Source organism: Oikopleura dioica, chromosome XSR (assembly GCF_907165135.1).
Source record: "Oikopleura dioica chromosome XSR, OKI2018_I68_1.0, whole genome shotgun sequence".
Taxonomy (NCBI): domain Eukaryota; kingdom Metazoa; phylum Chordata; class Appendicularia; order Copelata; family Oikopleuridae; genus Oikopleura; species Oikopleura dioica.
In genome coordinates, this window is record NC_137294.1 from 7,854,557 (window position 1) to 7,875,360 (window position 20,804).

Consider the following 20,804-nt stretch of genomic DNA (forward strand, 5'->3'; position numbering starts at 1 on the left):
GCAACACTGGTATCTTGTCAGCCTCGCATGCGGGATTTATACGCTTGCCTGACAGGTATTCTTTTGACGGGGATGATTGTGTAGAAATCGGACGTTATTATCTTTACCACTATACAGTTCTTTCTACGACTCTTCTGGTTTTAATCAACTGAATATGATATGAACCTGCATGAACGAAATGCAAGAAAAAATCGCGAATCTGTTTATATAAGAAATTGATTTTATTCAGGTTTTTGGTGAGGTATCAGTTGGTTTCACAGTGGATTGATGATTGAGATTCTGATTTGACAGTAATGACAGCAACAAGTTCCTTTGCAGGAACAAGAAGAAAATTGGAAATCCTCTTCATAATTTCTCTGAACTTTTTCAACAAATCGAAACCGGGTTCAGAAACCGGTTCGCTCATTTCTGAAAGTCTTCAGCTGCGGGGTTTCTGCTGAGTCTTGATTTTGACTAAAAATTATTTTTAAGTAGAGTTTCAATTGCGTTAATGCTGACTTACTTTTTAAGATGCCGTGTCGGACCTTCTCAGATTCAGTAGAATACTGACTGACTGCTATGTGGCGTGACGCCCTCTCAACAACATGAGTTCTAGAGACAACGTAAATCTCAAACTGCGGTTCTGTTGACTCATATCAAAATCGGTCTTCTCGAAAGTGAACATATTTTAAGAAAAACGATTTACTGAAGTGTATCGTATAAAAATTTTTCCTTCATTATATAATGCCGGAAACTTCTAGTAACCTGGATTTATTGCTTAGGAATCCGCAGCATTAGAATTGGCGTGAAATTTGCGGATCGCCTCGTTCCACCATTATATTCATCAAGCGATAATTTAGTCTTTGCCTGTCGCTTGTAGGGGAAATTCAACCGTTAACGCCATCGAGTGGCGCCATTTCCTCCTGGAGATTTAATCAATCTCCCGCTGAGAGTGATATCGGCAATTTAAATAGCGATTTCGATTTTTTTTCTTGCAGAGATTGAAACAGAAGATCGAATGTACTGAAGATAGGCGTCATTATTGCAACTCGCATGGGAGTTGATACGTTAGGCAAATTGCACTTTAGACGTCTTTTTACCTTTTTCTTGGCATTTAACTTTATTCATGAAGGATCGGTTTATTCTTTTCAGAGTTATTAAGGAAGTTAAATAATATTGGCTTTTCTCGTCAAAATTAACCATAAAAAGCTAATGGTTCAACTGAGCTTGCCAGCTGGTCTACGGGGCTAAAAAGGTTCGCCGCCGCACGTCAAGTAGACTGTCTTGTCTGTGGAACAAACAGTGAATGCATAGGCAACCATTGCCAGTGCGCCAATGGATATACTGGAGATCAGCCTCTAGACTGTTTTCGGTCAAAAACTTGAATCAGAGACCTGATGTGCTCTTACCGATTTATCACGAGCCACCAGAGACAGATAGCTATCGAACTTGTATCTCACAAACGTGGAAGAAAATTGCAGATGTGGGCTCCCGTGGATACGCCATTGTTGATCCCTTTTTAGCTGCAAGTGTCGACGATTACCGCTCTTGCTTAGGCTTGTTAAGAGACTCCTCAGTAACGATTTATCTACGTGTTTCTATGGAATTCGGCTTTGTCGATCCTCGCTCGAAAATCAATGATCTCTGGGAAATCTATGAAGCTTATGTGGATGGGTTCTATTTAGATTCACCGCCTAGTGACTTGTCAGAGTCGCTGGTTAGGGACTCTATTTATACTATCAAAACGATGAAAAGGTCGCTCAAAGCAGCGATCTCCGCTTCTGACGCAACATGGGACGCCAAGAAATTTTTTGAGAGCTTTTTAAGATAATTGTATTTGCCATAAAAATCATGTCAAAAATAACTTACAGCTATTAAATCATCCGAATGCAAACTATCGTGCGGACTTCGTCGTCGTTTTCGAAGGATCTTATGCGAGATGGTCCGAAGCTTGTGGAACCCTTGGAGTGGGGCCTTATTGCAGAGCCAAAAACAGCTTCAAGCCGACTTTTGAAATAATCATGAGGAGAATAGCTCGTGGGCAGGCTCAACGTTCACAATTCGCTTCAATTATATACGATGTCAAACCTGCAGAAATGAAAGAACTTCTTTCTACGGCGAATTCTCAGGGATCAGGCATCTTATCCGTCAGTAATTTCGACAGCGCTGAAACCAATCGTCATGGCCCGTCTTACTGGGATTTTATGCTTCTGAATTTCTTACAAGACGAAGAGTGTGGATGTGTCGATGTAAACGAATGCGAAATTAATGGACACAACTGCCATTTTCTTGCGGCTTGTGACAACACGATCGGCTCGTTTGCCTGTCGCTGCCCTGAAGGAATGATTGGCGATGGAGTCGATGAGGATGGTTGCATTCCAGATCCATGTGCAAAATGTGTGGAGGGAACAACTTGCTCTGCTGAGGGGAGCTGCATCTGCGACGAAGGTACTTTCGGAACAGGCTTGAAGTGCGATAAAAGTGACTCTATTTTTCCATTAAATCGACCAAAATCATTTGGCGACGAAGAGAACTGCGAAGACCCTTTCTGGATAGCCGCTGGAAACCTAGCCCTAGAAGATATTCCAACAACGGTATTGGTTGATCTGAATGTCAATGCATTAGATCAGTACGCCAAATGTCTCCAGCTTCTTAAAGAAAATGGTGTGAAAATATATCACGATGAATCGCTCTGGAACGGATTCAAAGCATTCAACATAATTGCGTCAAAGCTTGAGCGAGTTCTGGCCACTTATGGTGACTTCATTGACGGCATCTACTTGTCAAATGCGCCAAATAACCAGTTCGATCAATATGGCGGCGTAGATATGTTTGCTAAACTGGTGAATATGATCAAACTGCGAAATCTTGGCGTGATTGTCGACGTCAGAAAACAAAAAGAAGCTGTCAAGCTGTTATCAGGATCGCTCAAAACAACAATTGGAAACCCCATTCCAGCAGCTGATAAAGTAATTCTCTTCTTTGCAAACTTTAATGGAAGGTGTCCGATACATTTAACAAGAGTTTGAGCATTCAAACTACTTGGTATTTATCTTACGGCTATCCTATGTTAAATCATGTTTATGACACCGAAAAGATTGGATAATAAGTTGCGAACAGAAAACGGAAGGCGTTTTCTGTGATAGCGATTCTGAACTAATGCCCGCGATCGCACGTGGATTAATTTCAAAAACTCAGCTAGCTGGCATATTTTATTCGGTTTTGCCATCTGATACGGAAAGAGTTTTTAGGGCAGCTCAAGCTAAAAACATCGGATCAATCTTCGTCTCCTCGGCGGATATAAACGCGGGAAACAAAGCAGACTTCGATGATCAAATGGCTATGGAGTTGACTTACTCTCTGAAGGGACTTTGGCCTAAATGTGGATGCTATGACCATGATGAATGCTCTGTGGAAGACACAGACGAAGCAATTTGTCAGAGTGAGGAGGAGATTTGTGTCAATACTGATGGATCCTACACGTGCATTAATCCTTCAACTGCTCTTGGTTTATCTGGTCGAGCTCGCGCCATCGGTTGTTTCGATACTTGTGACGAAAAAGCGGAGTGTATTTTGGGAGCATGTCGGTGCAAACCAGGATTCGATGGAAATGGCCAAGGTTAGGGTGAACAATCTCATTTTTAAGCTTAGATTATCCAAGTTGGATATATGCAACAATACGACGTGTATTTAGGAATAATTAATATATCTAAATACAAAGTCTTTGCGGTCAAAAATTGATAAATGCTAAGTTATTGCCCCTAAAAAGACTGCAATGCGCCAAAAAATGATAAGAAATTTATTATACCAATACGTCAACGACCAACGATCCGTGGCGGTCGGTGCGTGGATGCGTATTGGAACGAAATCTCCACAATGAAGGATGCTGTTGTTGTCCTTGAAATTTACTCCACGAAATGGATGCCCTGCATTGAATTGTTGAATAAAGAAGGAATCACACTTTATGCAAAGATTGACGCAAAAGGAGGCAGCATGGATGATCCTGTCAGCGCCATAACAAAGAAATTTAACAACCTAAAGAGGGTATTTAATGGAAAAGTTAATCCATATTTGACGAATCCAGGAAGAACATTTGAAACAAACTGGGTCTACGAGGCAATGGAAAACGCTCGCAATCAGAATTTAAAACTTGGGATTCAAGCATCAGATGCCGAATGGTCGATTGAATGCGTGATTAAAAAGAAAATAGATCTCGTTGTGGTCTTCAAAGAACCAGTGAAAAAATTTACCCAGAGCTGTGGAGAAGGCGGCCCAGGACCATTTTGCGCGACGAGAGCAGCTAGAAATTTGATTTCTGAAATGGTTATAGCTTTGAATCAAGGAAAGCTAAATAAAGATGTCTTCGCCATCATTGCATACAATGCGAATGTGCGTGATGTCAAATCTGTGCTGGCTCTTTCCGAAACATTCAAAATCGACAGGGTTTGGCTAACAGAACGGCCTTTTTACTCGACAGTCCGCCCACGACTTTTAGATGCAGTTAAAAGAAGTGTTGCAAATGGAAAAGCAATCGATCAGTCAAGATGTGGTTGCAAAGATATTGATGAGTGCCAGAAGGATATTTGTCATTCGAATGCAGTTTGCCAAAACACTGAGGGCTCCTTTGAATGCTCCTGTGGCTCTGGATTTGATGGTGATGGCCGCGTTTGCTTGACAATAAATGAATGCACTAAAGGAACACACGAGTGCTCGCCAAATGCAGACTGTCTTGATACAGTGGACGGATTCATCTGCGCGTGCGCCTCTGGTTTTGATGGGAACGGTAAAGTCTGCCAGGACGTCGACGAATGCGCAGAAAATAAAAACATTTGTGGCGAGAATTCAATCTGCACGAACACTCAAGGCAGCTTCAGATGCGAATGCGCATCTGGATTCGAGTCAAAAAATGATCAGTGTGTCGACGTTGATGAGTGTGCGCACTCCTTGCATAACTGCGCCGCCCAATCTTTCTGTGAAAACACGGCTGGCAGTTTCATTTGCTCATGTAAAGAAGGTTTTGTCGGTTCCGGCATTGTTTGTAATGATATTGACGAATGTACAAGCGAAAATGCTTGTGCGGAAAATGCTCTCTGCACGAACAGTTTTGGAAGCTTTACATGCACATGTGCGCGAGGATTCGAAGGCGACGGTAAAACTCAATGCTTTAAAAATACTTGCAAGGAATGCAGCAGTGGAGCCATATGCAGTTCCACAAGCGAAGGATGTATTTGCCCCCCTGGAACCCGTGGTCCCGCTACGAAATGCGAGGAGCAAAAACTTATTATTCCTATTCGTTCCATCCCTCTTGTCTCACTCAAAGCGGGTAAATGTATAGACGAGTGGTGGGCGGAAATCGCAGCTCTAGGGAAGCGAGCTACTGTGTTACTTGTGTTTCCCGCGCGTACATGGCTACCTTGTATACGATTATTGCGCGATAATGGTGTGGATGTCTATCAACAGGTTAACGCTAGAAAAAGTCTTTTTTCAAATATGAAAAGGTACAGAGGTATTCATAACTACAGTTAAGCTTGTTTTATCTTGTCTAGATATCTGACGAAGCAAGTTCAGCAGATAACTAGTGAATTCGGAGGAAAAGTAAACGGCGCATATTTTATGAATCCTGGCGCGAAAGGCTTCTCACAGGATCACTTTACTTCAGCGTTTGATGAAGCTCGCCGTGCAGAATTGAAAGTAGGCCTACAACTCGCAGGTATTCAGTTCGACGCGAATACAGTGGCGGCAACTGATCTCTCAGTCGTCTTTATCGGACACTTTAATGAGATGAGTACCAACTGTGGCGTACACGGGAAAGGTCCATTTTGTGGCGCGAAGACTAGAACATCGCAGACCATGTCAATCAAGCAAAATATCGCTAATGGAGTCTATGGTCCCGAGAAGATCGGAGCCATAGTGTTCAATGTCCCCCGGCGACATCTTGAAAATGTGTTTTCCCTGGCAGAAGGAGATGACGTTGGATCAGTTTATGCGTCAGATTTTGGAAAAACAAGCGAGAAGAAACCTTCTTACTGGGAAGATCTCGCAAAAGGACAAATTGGAGCAAAGGGAAATCAAGACTGCGGGTGCAAAGACATCAACGAATGCGAAGAAACTCCAGATATTTGTGGATTAGAGGGATCATGTGAAAACATTGACAGCGAAGGTTACAACTGTCAGTGTATCGATGGATTTACATTCAACGGAGAAACTTGTGTAGATTTCGATGAATGTCTCAGTGCAGTTTGCGATGAGAATGCAACATGTGAGAATATGAATGGCGGATTTTCTTGTAAATGCGTTGATGGATTTGTCGGGGATGGTTTAACTTGCACTGATCTCAACGAGTGTGCTCTGGAAAATATTTGCGATGAAAATGCCACCTGTGAGAATTTCGAGGGTGGGCATAGCTGTATCTGCAAACCTGGATTTTCTGGGGACGGAACATCCTGCGCGGATATCGATGAATGCACTGCGGAGCCTTGTCCGGAAAACTCGAGTTGTGAGAATACGAGCGGATCATTTTCTTGTCAATGTCTTTCTGGTTACAAAATGAACCAAGGAGAATGCGTGAATGTTGATGAATGCGCGACTGGCATTCATAACTGCCATGAAATGGCTGACTGCGTGGATACAGATGGGTCCTTTGCCTGCTCATGTCGTCGCGGCTTCTCTGGCGATGGTGCAACATGTCAGCGACAACTGTGCACTCTATGTGCAGCCGGGTCTACTTGCACTGGCTCGGAATGCACTTGCTCTTCGGGTTTTAGTGGAAACGGCATCGCTTGCACAAGCTCTACATCTGCTGTGGTTCCAATAAACACACCGCCGATCATAAGTCCTAGAACAAGCGAGTGCATCGATCCCCTATGGTCGGACATTGCTAAAGAACTGATGATCGAGCGAAAAGTTATACTCGATGGCGCTTCTGTAGGATGGGTTCCTTGCATTAAGCTTCTTACCCAGGCTTTTGCGGAAGTATATGCCACTGTCCATGTTAAACGCGTTGATTTATCAGACAACAAAAACATTCTGTCTCAAATCCAGGAGCTTATCGCTTTTGGCGACGCGTTGACCGGAATCCATTTCCAAACTGACGAGATTCTTACTTATGCCCTTGAAGAGTGGTCAGGATTATTTGATTTATGTCGAATAGCTGGGCTCAAAATTTCCATCGACGGATACAGGCATCGGGTCTAAAATGAAAGATCAGATTCAGTTAGAAGCGTTTTAAAACCGATAAAGCAACAACTGGGACATTCGATTTGCAACAGAAGTTGATTTTATTGTTATTTTCGATGCGCCAGTGGCGGAGTTTGGTCTCAATTGTTTTGCAGGACATTCCCGAGGACCATTCTGTCGACAAAATCAAATCACCAAAGAAGAATTGAAAAAGATTGAAAATGCGGTAGAGATCGGACTATTTTCAAGGTCGAAATTCGGTGCAATAATCAGGTACTAGTTCAAAATCAAAGATACTTTCCTAAAAGATCTAGGAAAAGATCTGAATCAAATACTAAGCGGAGTGATATTCTCGATAGAAAGTTGGAAAGTGAAATGACCAAAAATGGGCAATGACTGACATATCTTTAGAAACGTCCCGGAGCGGCTGGTGAGTCAAGTAATCGCAGATGCTGAAAAGTCTGTCGCTGGGAGTTTGTTTGTGACTTCCCATGGGCTGCGTGCTGCCACGTTTCAGCTTCCGGAGTATTGGCCTGACTTTTTAGAAGAAGTTAAAAGAATTAACACCCAGAGGAAAACAAGTTCATGTGGCTGCCACGAAATTGATGAATGCGATAGCAATCCGTGCCCACTAAACTCCAAGGTAGAAGGACCATTTTTTCACTGTCACAGAATCTTCGCATAGTGCTCGAATAATGTTGGTAGCTTTGATTGTGTTTGCGATGAAGGTTTTGCCTTGACGCCGGATGGTCTTTGTCGGGATCTGGATGAGTGCTCACTTGGTAAGCATTCAAGATTCTCAAATAAGAGAATCCTTGAGCAGTTACAATTACTTTTTAAAATTCTAGGACTCCATGATTGCTCCGCTAACGGCGAATGTGTTAACTTGTCGCCAGGTTTCCAGTGTTCATGTCTACCCGGATTCGAAGGAGACGGCAAAAGCTGTGTGGATATTGAAGAATGTGAGCGCCAAATTCACAGGGAATTTTTACAATCGAAAATTATTTTTTAATTATTATCAAATTATTTTTGAACTTTTAATTCTTTTTTACATATGACTCATATGAGTGCAGTCTTCAAAATAACCAATTTTGCAAAAGTGATTGTATAAATACGGAAAGTTGCTCGGAAAACGCGGATTGTCAAAACACCTTGGGAAGTTACACGTGCTCTTGTGAAACTGGATTCACTGGAACCGGTGAAAGTTGTGAGGACGTGGATGAGTGCGCAATACTCGATTCCATTTGCTAGGGCTTTTTTCCATATTAATGAAATACTATGACCGGATAGCTAAAAGAAATCAATTAATCTTTACTGTGAAAAGTTTATACTAATATTTGTAATATTAAAGATTTATCATCGACTATAAAAATGAAAAAAATGGGTGAAATAATTCCACTTCCCTCTAGTGAAGCCCATTCCAGTGCGTCAAATGGAGCCTGTCTGAATACGGAAGGTAGCTTCTTATGCTTTTGCCTCCCTGGGTTTAGCGGAAATGGTCTCGAAGAATGTGATGACGTTGACGAATGCTCAAGCCAGAGTTTTCTCAAGCACATGCATTCAAACAATAATTATTTTAAAAATATTCAACTATTTAAAACTGACGGTTCTTAGAAAACTCTAATGAAGTGGAGCTCATCTTTGCCACTCTATGAGCATTTGTCAAAACACGCCAGGGTCCTACTCTTGTCAATGTGCTTTTGGCTGGAGTGGAAACGGTCGCCAGTGTGAGGAGGACATTTGTCAACTTTGTGACGCCAGTGCTTCTTGTCAAGATGGAGACTGCTCTTGTTCACCAGGATTTTCTGGCTCAGGCTATACCTGTCCGACAGCCGTAAATCCCGTTCCCATTTCGAGCTCGCCGAAAATCGAAGACAATCTCTGTGCTGACAGTTAGTGGTTACTCACAAAAATCTATAATTTTTTTTATTTTTTTCATCAAAACTTTTTGATATCACTGTCGAGAGTTATTGGAAAAATGTCTCTAAAAAACAAGGCATTGCATTTATACTACGAAATATGGACAAATCTTGGATACCCTGTATTACCTTGGTAAGAAGTGAAGGTGCGATTGTTCTTGGCTCAACCGATACTATGGATGTGAAAGTTGCAGAAGAACTCGCTTCTGAGTTGGAACTTGATGGCTTCTATTTTGAATTCGACGATTATAGGAACGATAAAGCTCTCGAAATCTTCCGAGAATTAAAAAATAGCGGCCATTTCATCGCTATAAATGGCCATGGACGCGCCTGGGACATCACCACTTTACTGAGTATCGATTTGGTGATCACCTTCAGTGGAAGTGAGTTCGACTTCCGTCACAACTGTATTTTTGATCTCTGCATCGAAGACGAAGATACTCTTAGCGAAATTCTTACTGCTATTGACAGAAAATTCATCTCGCGGACCCGATTTGGAACAATTATTCACGAAGCAGATGGGACAAACATAAACTCATTATTCGAAAATGTACTGCGATTCCGCTCTCCGCGTTCCATCTTTGTGTCAGACAAATTGCCGACAGAATATTCTGACATCATCGACGAATCAGTTCGACTTAATAATGAGATGCTGGCGTTTACTGCGCAGGAGGTAGACTTCTCCGACTGTGGCTGCAAAGATATAAACGAATGCGTCACAATGGTCAAGCCGTGCCCAGATGATTCTACATGCACAAATATGAACGGGGGTTTCCGCTGTAGCTGTAATGAGGGATACGTTGATTCAATTGATACATCTGGCAATTTCATGTGCAAAGATGTTGACGAGTGTCAAGATAAAAATATCTGCGCTAGGCATTCGTCTTGTATTAATAAAAAGGCTCGTTTTCTTGTGAGTGCGATGCTGGATTCAGACCAGGACCCCTTGGTGTGTGCTTGGACATTGATGAGTGCCAAGAACAATTGGACAAATGCGATATTATGTCCACCTGTATTAATATCGAAGGACATTACGCATGTTCCTGCATTGATGGTTTCGAAGGCGACGGGTTCTCTTGTGAAGACGTTGATGAGTGCATAGGTGTAAACACATGTAGTCCAAATGCAGTTTGCCAAAATACAGTTGGCAGCTATACTTGTTCTTGCAAAGATGGATTCGTTGGTGACGGGCAAAACTGCGAAGACTTTAACGAGTGCTCGATGCGACCCTGTCATTTGATGGCCGATTGTAACAACTCAGTCGGAAGCTTCCAATGCGAGTGTATTGAGCCTTCGTGGAATGGGAACGGATTTAGCTGCACAAAAGACATCTGTTCTGGCTGCATTGAGCAGGCACGTTGCGAAGACAGCGGATTGTGTAGTTGTCCACCTGGCTTTAGCGGGTCTGGATATTCTTGTCCTAAGAATACTCTTGCAATTCCAGTGAAAGAAACGGTTGATAATTTGTTTCCATGTAAGATATCGATAAAATTTCGTTTTCCTTCAGAAAAGCACACGTGCGTACATGTTATACCGCGCTCAGAATGCAAATTAACCGTCCTCAGTCGCCCCATCTTCAGTCGATTTTGACGTGTGCACAGATGAATACTGGAGTCAAATAGCATCGGACGATGATAACTGCGTTTTTATTGACGCCAGTGTTCTTTCCGACTCACCGTGCTTGGATGAAGTGTCGCGTAGAAAAATTCAGATTTTTGTCACTGTCGATGTTTCAGACGTTTCTATCGAAAATATTATGGAAGAAATAGTGGCTATAACGGAATCATCGCCAGTGAGACTATCCGGAATTCATCTGAAAAATCCGGAAAGGGGAAACAATTTAAAAGCCGATCGTAAATTTGCCAGTGTTGCTGTAGAATGAACAGTGCAGATAATATTTCATCAATATGTTTCATCCTCAATAGAATACCGAAATGGGCTTTGACGATCCTTCATTCGACGTCATTTTTGAATATATCCGTAGCCTTGGGCTCAAAATATCTATACTCGGATATGGACAACTGTGGTCTATTAATACAGTCCAAAAAATCGACACCATTGTGGTCTTCGAGGGCGGTTACGATGACTTTATGTTAGACTGTGGAGAATTTGGTGTGGGTCCGTTCTGCAAAGAAGGTCGACTGGGTGCAAATGCTATCAATGAAGTCATTTACTCCGTTAAAAAGAGGTGATAGAAAGAAGTAAATATTCAATTTTACATCATTTTTTTATCGAAATGATAATACATCTATGTAATATAGACTTTTATTTATATCACCCAACAGGCGATTATGTCGATCGAGGAAAATTTTTAACGTTTTTCTTCGACATTCCCATGGAAGACATTGAAATTTTACTCGACGAGCATTTCGAAGGTGACCTCGGTGGAGGTATCTTCATCTCTGATCAAAAACTCGACTCTGTTACATACAGACCATCGTATTTCCAATATCTTCAGCATCTTGTTCTAAAAAAATCTCGTGAGAGGAACAAACTTTCAAACTGTGGCTGCCGAGATGTTGATGAATGCGCTACCGGAAAATCAACTTGCCCAAGTCACTCAGATTGCACAAACATTGCTGGAGGATATCGATGCTCTTGCTCGGCCGGATTCGCGGAAATCCTAAATGAAGGCTCGATGACATGCATTGATATTGATGAGTGTTTTTTTGGAACCCATAAATGCTCCATCAATGCAGTCTGTCATAATACCGTTGGGGGTTTTGACTGTACATGCAACAGTGGCTTTATTGGCGATGGAGAAATCTGTGAAGACATAGATGAATGCAACGATTCCACAGAAAGCTTATGTGCCGCGAATTCCCACTGCGTCAATTTCGAAGGCACCTTTGCTTGTATTTGCGATTCCGGATTTTCAGGATCGGGTAGAAGTATCCAAGGATGCCAAGACGTTGACGAATGCGCTCTTCGTACAGCGTCATGTCCAGAGAACTCCAAGTGTATAAATGTGCTAGGCGGGTTCACTTGTAACTGTAATCCTGGCTACGAAAGAAGATCTGATCAGTGTGTCAATATCGACGAATGCGCAAATGACTCAGGTTAGGCTGCTACACTGCTCAAATATATATGAGATTATATCAATCGAAAGGGAAAATATCTTTTACTTCAATACTAAGCTATATACAGAAAATAAACGTATCGTCGTTTCATCCATATTTAGACCGGTGTCACCCAATGGCCAAATGTACGGATACAGACGGAAGTTACTTTTGTGAATGTCTAGGAGATCTTCAAGGCGACGGCTTCAACTGTGCTCAGGCTCGGATTCGACTACCGCTTTGAGTCAAACCTTTGACATTTAGATTTATGAAGCGTCTACTAGAGTAGCATGGCAAGCGTTTCCAGTCTAATTCCACAAAAGGACATATGTAGCTCGTGCACTTCGATTGCGGATTGCGACGGAGATTCTTGCCTGTGCCCAGCTGGATACAAGGGCACTGGGGTTGAATGTCCGACGACTGACGGTCTCATGGTCCCGATGACTCCATCTTTGATTCCGTCTTTCGACGACAAGACGCGTGAATGCACAGATGATTACTGGTTAACGATCGCTGAAATACCTGGATCTTCCGTTATAATCGACAACCCATCTGGGAAGTGGAAACCGTGTATGCACGATATACTCACTAAGGGCGTTGATGTTTACATTCGTCTTTCAACAACAGCAGAAGACGCGGTTAACAAGCTGAACTTTATCAGCTCAAATTTCAGAAACAGATTTTCGGGAGTTTACTTGGAGCCTTGCTCGGAGACTAAAATAACTATGGTACGTACAATGATGGTGACCATGTTTTCTAAAGAATTATTTTACTTGATATTTGTTTTTGAAATTGTGGAAAATACTTATTTATAGACACTCGCAAAATCTCTTGGTCTTAAAGTTGCTGTCGATTTATCAGACTGTTTTGTTTTCGACGATTTCATGAAGTCCGCTGATATGATAACCCTCTATCGCGGAAATATGGAGAACTTCGATGGTAGCTGCGGCCATTATGGAAAGGGTCCATTCTGCTCTCATGATCGAAGCGACGATATCGACCGTTTGTACCAATGGAGCGTGTCGTTAGCAGACAAGTCTAAAGTTCCGAAGTTCGTTTCAATGATCTTCGAAGTTCCAGCATCAGGGTTTACGACTGCGGTTGGTAGTCATTACAGGATCATGGGAATCGTTCATGAGCGTTGCGGAAAAATATAAAACGGTAGCTTTCGAAAAAAGAACCGATTTACGTCAATAGAGAATTGCTCTCTTCCGTCTGACATGTTTCCATTTTTTTCATGTTTTTTTCGTTTAAAATATGTTAATCATATCTATTCCACGCAATCCTTCACTCTATGATTATTCCTTAACAGCCAGCATTTTCGCGGAGGGATGTTTATAACTGACTCAACCCAGACTGGTCAATTAAGACCCAGTTACTTTAGAGCAATAAGTAACCTGGTTCTTGACCATAAAGAGCTACAGACGCCTTGCGATTGCATTGAAATTGACGAATGCGCGGAAGAGCTGGCCGAATGCCCCCCGAAATCGGAGTGCAAGAATTTGGTGGGCACGTACGATTGTATTTGCGACGCTGGATTTGAGAAAGTTTCCTCTGGAGAGTGTGTCGATATCAATGAATGTCGACGAGAATCCGGTATTTTTTATATTTTAAACTAATCAATACCTTGTGCTCTCTAGGTCTCTGCCACTCGGAAGCTGTTTGCATCAACACTATCGGCAGTTTTGATTGCGCTTGTAAAGAAGGTCTTTTTGGATCTGGCAAAAATGAGAGAAATGGTAAATTAACTTCACGTAGAAATAATTCAAAGTCAAATTCTATAGGATGTGTTGATGCGGATGAGTGCAGGATGGACAGTAACAAATGTGCATTTAACGCTATCTGTAAAAATACTCACGGTTCTTACGAATGTACTTGTAACGAAGGCTACACTGGAAATGGACATATTTGTGAAGACGTCAATGAGTGTGTAGAACTCACGCATGAATGTCCAGAAAATAGCAAATGTTTCAATAACGATGGATCATACTTCTGTGAATGCCTAAGGATAGTGTCTTATATAGAGAAAATTAATTAGAGAAGATTTTGTTTGAATTTTTTTTTTATCGATAAGAATTGATAAAGCTAATTTAAACGCAATCAAAAGTGGCTACGAATCGTCGGGACAAACTTGCGTTGATGTTGATGAATGCTTGCTTGGCAGTCACGAATGTCATTTGATGGCGGAATGCGAGAATACAGCCGGAAGTTATTCTTGCATGTGTATTGATGATTGGGACGGTGACGGAATCACTTGCTCCCAGCACATCTGCGATCTTTGTTCAAGTGAAGCGCATTGCGAAGAAAATTCATGCTTTTGCAACAAGGGGCTTCAAGGAAACGGTTTCTAAAATCCTACACATGATCCACTTTTATCGAGAAAGCGGATTTTTAGGCAACTTTATTTAAACCAAAAAAGGATCTGGAATTGCTTGCGGTCCAGCCAAATTCCCGTTCATCGTTCATCAAGATCAGTCTTGCAATGATTTGTTGAAGAACCTCTCTCTCGAAAAGACCATGTTCATCTTCACCGTTCCAAATAATCCATGCTCCGAGGAGATTCGAGGCAAGGGTGGCGAGACATGGATTTTTTCCGACAATATTCAACCTGAGAAATATACTGGAATATTGGTTTCAGAGCATTTACTCTCCAGCCATTACGTCAACTCTCTTCGCAAAGAAGGTCTTCTTGTAGGTCAAGGTTCAAGAAATCTTTTCTTCTTCGAAAGGTGCTTATGATAGTATTTATCTTTCTTGACTCTATAAAAGGCGTTGATCTTACAGATTCTTTTAATAACGTAATCGCGAGCACTGAAATTCTAGACGAGCTCGATTTCATTCTCTACTCGGCTGGACCCATGAATAGTTATTTGGAGAAATGTTCAGACTCAAGCTTCGACCTGTGCTTTAAAAAGGCGTCACATAATCAAGGCGCTGAATTAAAAAATGTCACCAAGAACAGATCAATCGGGCACATCCTTTATAATGTTGCCTGGGACGACTTTCCACGCGTGCTAGACACGTTTGAGGCTTTTGGAGGAAATATCTTCTTGACTGACAAAAACCCAGACGAAGCGGGTTTTCCGATATACTTAGATGACGAAAAACTCATACTTGCAAGAAAGAGCTCTGGAAACTGCGGATGTTCGGATATTGATGAGTGTGCCGCTAAGATCCACGATTGTCCTGAGCACTCCACGTGTGTGAATAATTACGCGGGCTTTTCATGCGAGTGTGATAAGGAAAGAGTTTATTTTCAATTATTTAAGATCTTTTCTATGTGGTGCCATATTTACATAGTTGGTCCTCAAAACAAAAAATCAATTTAAAACTTGGCAAGGGATTTATAAAAGAATCTGGCGAGTGCCACGACATTGACGAATGTCAAATTGATTCTTGTCCTGTTCACTCCGAGTGCGTCAATACAAATGGCTCTTTTGACTGCAATTGTGTCGACGGATTTATCATGGATGAAGGCGAGTTTATTTGTCAGGATGTGGACGAGTGCTCCTTCCGCGTGAACGTTTGCCTCGCTGACGAGAAATGCAATAATGAAATTGGCAGTTTTTCCTGCGAAATGGATCGTAACACAAATTATGACGAATGTCAATTAGGAGAGGTTCATAGTTTGCTGCCATAAAACGAATAAGAACTCATAGTATTAGCGAGAGAAATTTTAGTGGCTGAACCTTATAAAGGCACCCATTTGTGCCCAGTTAACTCGGTATGCACCAATTCATATTACAGAATTACTCCTCGTGGTTACACTTGTTCGTGTGCCCCCGGTTTCGAATGCAAAAACTGCTTTACTGGGATGAATGTTGATGATTACGCATGTGACGATATTGACGAATGTACTGAAATGCTTCATGACTGTCACGAGTCAGAGATTTGCTCTAATCTACCGGGAACTTACCAGTGCCTCTGTGAGACTGGTTTTGAGCTTTCAGCAAGCGGAGAGTGCGTACCAGTGAGGAATAAAATAAGAAAATCACTAATCACCATCAACTTTGCCTAAGATATTCAATTCAATATTGACAATTAATTAATTAAATTTTGATAATTTTAATCCTGCTAATAGTTGACCCGTGCGCGCATGGTAACCACAACTGTCCATCGTTGGCTGATTGTACCGCTATTTCTTCTGGAGATCCCAGTGAACCGACCTTCCAGTGCTCCTGTCAGCCAGGATACGAGTTTGAGCCTTTAAACTCTAACAATTCTGTCATTATTTGTTCTGACGTTGACGAGTGCGAGAAGCATCAACACAATTGCTCTGGAAATGAAATCTGCCATAACCTCGAGCCAGGATTCGAGTGTCACCAAGCAGATTGCGCGCAACTTGACTGCTCGCATTCGTGTCTGAATAACACATGCGTTTGTCCTGAAGGAATGAAGCTCGACGACACTGAAATAAACTGTCAGATTAAAGACAGCGAAGTTGATATCATGTGCGATGGTGATTCTATGAAGGTAGACCAGTTTAAACATCAAGAAATCGGTTAATCATTTTATTCAGGTCCTCGTTCGGAAGGCATTTTATTCGCAGATGTCAGTACTCCAGTTGGCCGATCCTACTTGCAACATGGAAAATGGAAACGTAGTTGATGTCAACGAAGAATATTTTATGGTAACGGCGCCACTGGACGGATGTGGAACTCGAGTAGAAGTCGATGATAAGCACATTTTGTTTATTAACACGCTTTACGACAATAAAGGAAGAGCTCAGGATCCGAAATCGGGAGCTTGGATTCGAACACATTCTGTTGTAACGTTAGAGTTTGCATGTGCATATCAAACTGTTGTCGATGTTGACAGTGAAGTCACTGTTGAGCCAGCTTACGTCAAAGGTTATATTAAAAGTATTTACGACAAAACATAATCCTAATTTTCAAGGATCTAGTCGAGGCACTGGCAATTTCGATTTCAAGCTGCAAACTTACTCCGACTCAACATACAGTACTGTTGCAAATGATGGCTTTAAAACTGGAGAACTTATGTTTTTCGATATAAGACTTGACCGAGCTGTTGAAGGAGTTCAGTTTACAGGTAATTATTCATCATGAATGGCATTGTCAATCGCAGATCGGTAAATAATTCATACGTAAATTCACGTCAGCCTGTTCCGAAATTATTTACCCAGTGCGATTTTCTGATTTTAATTTAGTGACGGACTGTACGGTTTGGGACAAAGCAAAAGAAAAACACTATAATGTGATAGAAGATCAATGCCTCGACAGCTATATCAAGGCAGCTTCGCTAGATCCTGTTGTTGTGCCATTCCGAGCAAGATTTTCATACATAGGTAGGACTAGTGTGAAGAAAGCCAGCGCATCAGAATTTAGTGTTTGAGTTTTTGGGAGCAAAAGACGCCTCCGAAGTGACACTTTCGTGTAAGATAGCGATTTGCCATCCTGGCGATGTCTTCTATTCTCAATGCGCAGCAGGATGCGACCTCCCAAACCAGCCTAGTCCCGAGAGCCGAAAACGAAAGCGGCGTAGTTCAGCCCTTGACATCATTTTTTAACTGCTTCTTCCAATAAAACGAGCAAGATATCATCATCACAAAATAATCGACTTGAAGAATCTTTGTATTGTATTGACGAATAAATCGCAGATAGATTTTAGTTTATGGCAGTTATTTTTATACAGTTTGAGGAAATTCCACTTTCTAGTGACGAATTCTTCGAAGAACATAAGTTCCGTAGTAAAGCACAAGGCATAAGAAGCAGATAAAGACAAGGAGGAGAATCCGGAAGATGTTAAAAAGCTCGTCGGATTGCTTTCGCAAGTACTGAATTCTCTGAGCTTGTTTACGCTCTTCGACGCACAAGTTTGTTGGCATCATTCGGCGAGATTGTTTACGGCAAGAGGACGACTTCGACATGTTCTGTGGAATCAAGAAAACTCAGCAGGCTAAAGGAACTGGAGAAGTACAAATTATGAATGGAAAAAATAATTCCTGCTTGCTTTATACGTTGAGAAACGAAGCACGAGTAAGACCAACAGCGCCACCCGGCGATTAATACGGTGACTAGTAACTTCCCTTCCGAAGAATACCTTCTCATCGGAAACTCAAAATTTTCACAGACAGGACCATTAAGAAATCTCTAATCAGACAATTCTGGTCTGCGGGATTTAAAAGATCAAGATACTTGATTCAAGAATAAAGGCTGAAAATTCGAGGAACATGTAATCAGCTTAATCATAAACCCGGCCGCTCTGCTACCTTTGTTGACAAAATGGAAAATCTCATGAAACTGCTGATAATATTCTTAAATGAACGACAAACGATTTGAATCAAAAAGCTTTAAACTGAATAGCATTCTCAAGAGAAGGATTCTGAGTCTTAAGATATTCTTTGATTTAGTTATTTTATTATTGAATCTTTTTCCATCGCAGAAATCGTTGAGCTTTTAGGATTCTAGTAAGGCAGTAGGATAACGAGAAAAATTTCTGTTGAACAAAAATCGTGGTAACGATGGCGATAGTCAGAAAAGGCAAAAAAGCCCAGAAGTTGGTAAGGTGAACAAAAGTCCGCCAGCACCAAAATAAAACGCCAAAACATTTTGCGGCGTTTTCGAAAACTGAGGTCGAATATGGCTGAAGAATTTGCTGATTGTCGTAGTACGTTTTGTCGGCAAAATGTTCATCTAGCATTTTGTCTTTCTCGCGCCAAATTTTCTCCAAAAATCGCTCTGGATCTTTTTTGGCAGATGCTATTTCATATCTATTTAAAATAGTGATTACACTTTCTTTCAATGGTAAAAAAGTACCTTTTTAGGACGACATTTGTGACAGGTGGCATACAACCGGTGAAGAGTGCTGGCTCGTGTTGGGGTATATGTTGTTCGTAGGAAGTCGTTATATCGTAAATGGCATCAAAGAAGTTATCCTCGTTTTCCATCAAAAATTTGAAGCCTGTTGTACGAGGCAAAAGTAGATGAGAAAGCGGTTCGACGCCGGCTTTTTTTGCGAATGAGTTCGATTTCCGGATCATGTCGGGCCAATAGACCGTCCCTTCGGGGAAGAAGTAGAACGACACTGAAAATAAGTTTGAATCAGTCTATAAAATATGCATCAATTAATGTCTAAGGATTGAGCAATAATGCTGAATTATGAACTCGGCCTGGGCTTAGAAGGTATGCAATCGGCTTACCGTTGTCCATTGTCTTAGAGTAAAGCTCCAAGCAATCCAGAATATGCTCCCTGTCGTCTTCGAACCGCCTCTTCAGAAATACGTGGCAGGCGAGGGAAAGAAACCACCCGACTCCAGGTACAAATCTAATCATAACTCTACTCCAGCTCAGAAACTTCACCCACCTTAATGGAGCCTTGAGGGAGAAGCGAAGACCGCCAACTTTTCCGTGATTGTACAGAAAATTCAGAATAATAAGCCAGTCCATTCTTGTGCGGTGGTTGGCGAGAATAAGAATCTTTTTATCTTTTGGTCGAAAAGTTTCTTAAAAAGAGGTCCTGACTTTGCATTAAACTAGTTTATCACCTCCGTAATGTTTGTAAGAACAATTGTGTAAACACCGAAGGCCAAGGACTACAATTTGATTCCAGGTGACTTGGACGAAGTTGAAAAAGAAAAATAGAAGCTTGGGCGAAAGCAAAAGCAGGACAGCACACACATAGAAGGCGTAAGTGAAACTAAATAAGGAGAAACTCGAAAGACGTATGACGAGTGAAATAGTCTAAAATATTGATCGGGCAGAATGAGTCCGCCACTAAGAAGAACTTTCGGTTATCAAGTAGAACCTACTGTCCACATAATTAATAAAAGCAATAACTGGTAGAAAAGGAAATAATGCGGAAAGTGTACGGGGAAGAAGAAAACAACATACCCACTAATTCCAGTTAGTACTAGGACGGCGCTGAAGGTAGTTCCTTTTGCAAAATTAAGAATCTTCTGCGACCATGTCTGCTCGCCTGGGGCCATCACCAGTTTCGCATACTCCTTGTGCTCCATCTCTGCATACTTATCCGCCATTTTTATGTCGATTTTATATCGCTCGTTATCCTTTTCTCTACCCGGCGACTGAACCAGGGAGTTAATTGCCGTTTCGTTTGAGAAAATCAAATGAGCGATAAACGCCGTGATGCTCAGCCACTGCCCTGTCGCACTCACCCTCTATTTTCGTCGTTCTTTTTTTCTGTGCAACGCGGCGCACACAGACGGTAAAAAGTCTTTTGTTTTCGTTCTATTTCGCCTTGCCTCGCCACGAATATCCGATTTTCATTGGTGCTTATTCTCTTCTTAAATCACAAATCTGATGATCATTTACGATTTTTTAAGTGAATTTGACGCCCGCGGCTATTCAAAAGCAACAAAGTAGAACGATAAATTAACAGTTAAGTTCATCAAATCGACATTATGTTAGAGTCTGAGTTTATTTCAAAAACATTTTTCTCTTTTCGCGGCGATTCTTTAATTATGACAAAAAAGAGAGGGTGCAATTTCAACACAGAAAAACTAAACGTGGCCACTCTCGCACATGGTCAGACGTGCCCAAGGTCTTCGTTTTTTTTCCAAAAGACAAGACAAACAAAGAGGACGCGAGTCTGGGTGCGCGTCAATAGCTACGGTTTGGGGGGTTTGCGTCACTGGTTACGGTTGCGTCAATAGCTACGGTGCGTCAATAGTTACGGTTAAAAATGAGTCATA

At 41.7% G+C, this 20,804-nt stretch overlaps 3 protein-coding genes across 3 annotated transcripts; 2 read left to right on the forward strand and 1 right to left on the reverse strand.

The window, feature by feature from the left end:
• The first annotated feature begins 3,078 nt into the window (after window positions 1–3,078).
• On the forward strand, window positions 3,079–8,167 carry LOC145709113 (uncharacterized). The gene is made up of 7 exons (XM_081786796.1): window positions 3,079–3,598; window positions 3,749–5,477; window positions 5,526–7,160; window positions 7,219–7,428; window positions 7,567–7,798; window positions 7,841–7,937; window positions 8,004–8,167. The coding sequence occupies exons 1-7, from the start codon at window positions 3,139–3,141 to the stop codon at window positions 8,165–8,167; spliced, it is 4,527 nt and encodes a 1,508-aa protein (XP_081642922.1). The 5' UTR covers window positions 3,079–3,138.
• Window positions 8,168–11,365: 3,198 nt separating this feature from the next.
• Window positions 11,366–17,706, forward strand: LOC145709114 (uncharacterized). Its single transcript, XM_081786797.1, has 14 exons — window positions 11,366–12,133; window positions 12,256–12,353; window positions 12,457–12,861; window positions 12,949–13,273; window positions 13,433–13,729; window positions 13,774–13,872; window positions 13,918–14,144; window positions 15,474–15,759; window positions 15,814–16,059; window positions 16,215–16,606; window positions 16,653–16,983; window positions 17,030–17,182; window positions 17,301–17,438; window positions 17,479–17,706. Exons 1-14 carry the CDS (start codon window positions 11,410–11,412, stop codon window positions 17,658–17,660), a joined length of 3,903 nt encoding a protein of 1,300 aa, XP_081642923.1. The 5' UTR covers window positions 11,366–11,409; the 3' UTR covers window positions 17,661–17,706.
• A 790-nt stretch (window positions 17,707–18,496) lies between these two features.
• On the reverse strand, window positions 18,497–20,573 carry LOC145707362 (lysocardiolipin acyltransferase 1-like). The gene is made up of 7 exons (XM_081784884.1): window positions 20,268–20,573; window positions 19,984–20,177; window positions 19,638–19,789; window positions 19,457–19,595; window positions 19,293–19,417; window positions 18,910–19,177; window positions 18,497–18,863 (listed from the first exon to the last, which is right to left on the reverse strand). Exons 2-7 carry the CDS (start codon window positions 20,127–20,129, stop codon window positions 18,512–18,514), a joined length of 1,182 nt encoding a protein of 393 aa, XP_081641010.1. The 5' UTR covers window positions 20,130–20,177; window positions 20,268–20,573; the 3' UTR covers window positions 18,497–18,511.
• Window positions 20,574–20,804: the final 231 nt, after the last annotated feature.

Bases quoted from the DNA above. Each gene is read 5' to 3' on its own strand.
- LOC145707362 (XM_081784884.1), bottom strand. From the start codon at position 20,129: ATGGCGGATAAGTATGCAGAGATGGAGCACAAGGAGTATGCGAAACTG. The intron at 19,418-19,456 runs GTGGGTGAAGTT...AGTTATGATTAG, and splicing joins TCCCTCAAGGCTCCATTAAG to ATTTGTACCTGGAGTCGGGT. The intron at 18,864-18,909 runs GTACTTTTTTAC...TATTTTAAATAG, and splicing joins ACAAATGTCGTCCTAAAAAG to ATATGAAATAGCATCTGCCA.
- LOC145709113 (XM_081786796.1), top strand. From the start codon at position 3,139: ATGCCCGCGATCGCACGTGGATTAATTTCAAAAACTCAGCTAGCTGGC. The intron at 5,478-5,525 runs GTACAGAGGTAT...TATCTTGTCTAG, and splicing joins CTTTTTTCAAATATGAAAAG to ATATCTGACGAAGCAAGTTC. The intron at 7,161-7,218 runs GCATCGGGTCTA...AAACCGATAAAG, and splicing joins ATTTCCATCGACGGATACAG to CAACAACTGGGACATTCGAT.
- LOC145709114 (XM_081786797.1), top strand. From the start codon at position 11,410: ATGGAAGACATTGAAATTTTACTCGACGAGCATTTCGAAGGTGACCTC. The intron at 13,730-13,773 runs GTATTTTTTATA...TGTGCTCTCTAG, and splicing joins TGAATGTCGACGAGAATCCG to GTCTCTGCCACTCGGAAGCT. The intron at 16,984-17,029 runs GTTATATTAAAA...CTAATTTTCAAG, and splicing joins TGAGCCAGCTTACGTCAAAG to GATCTAGTCGAGGCACTGGC.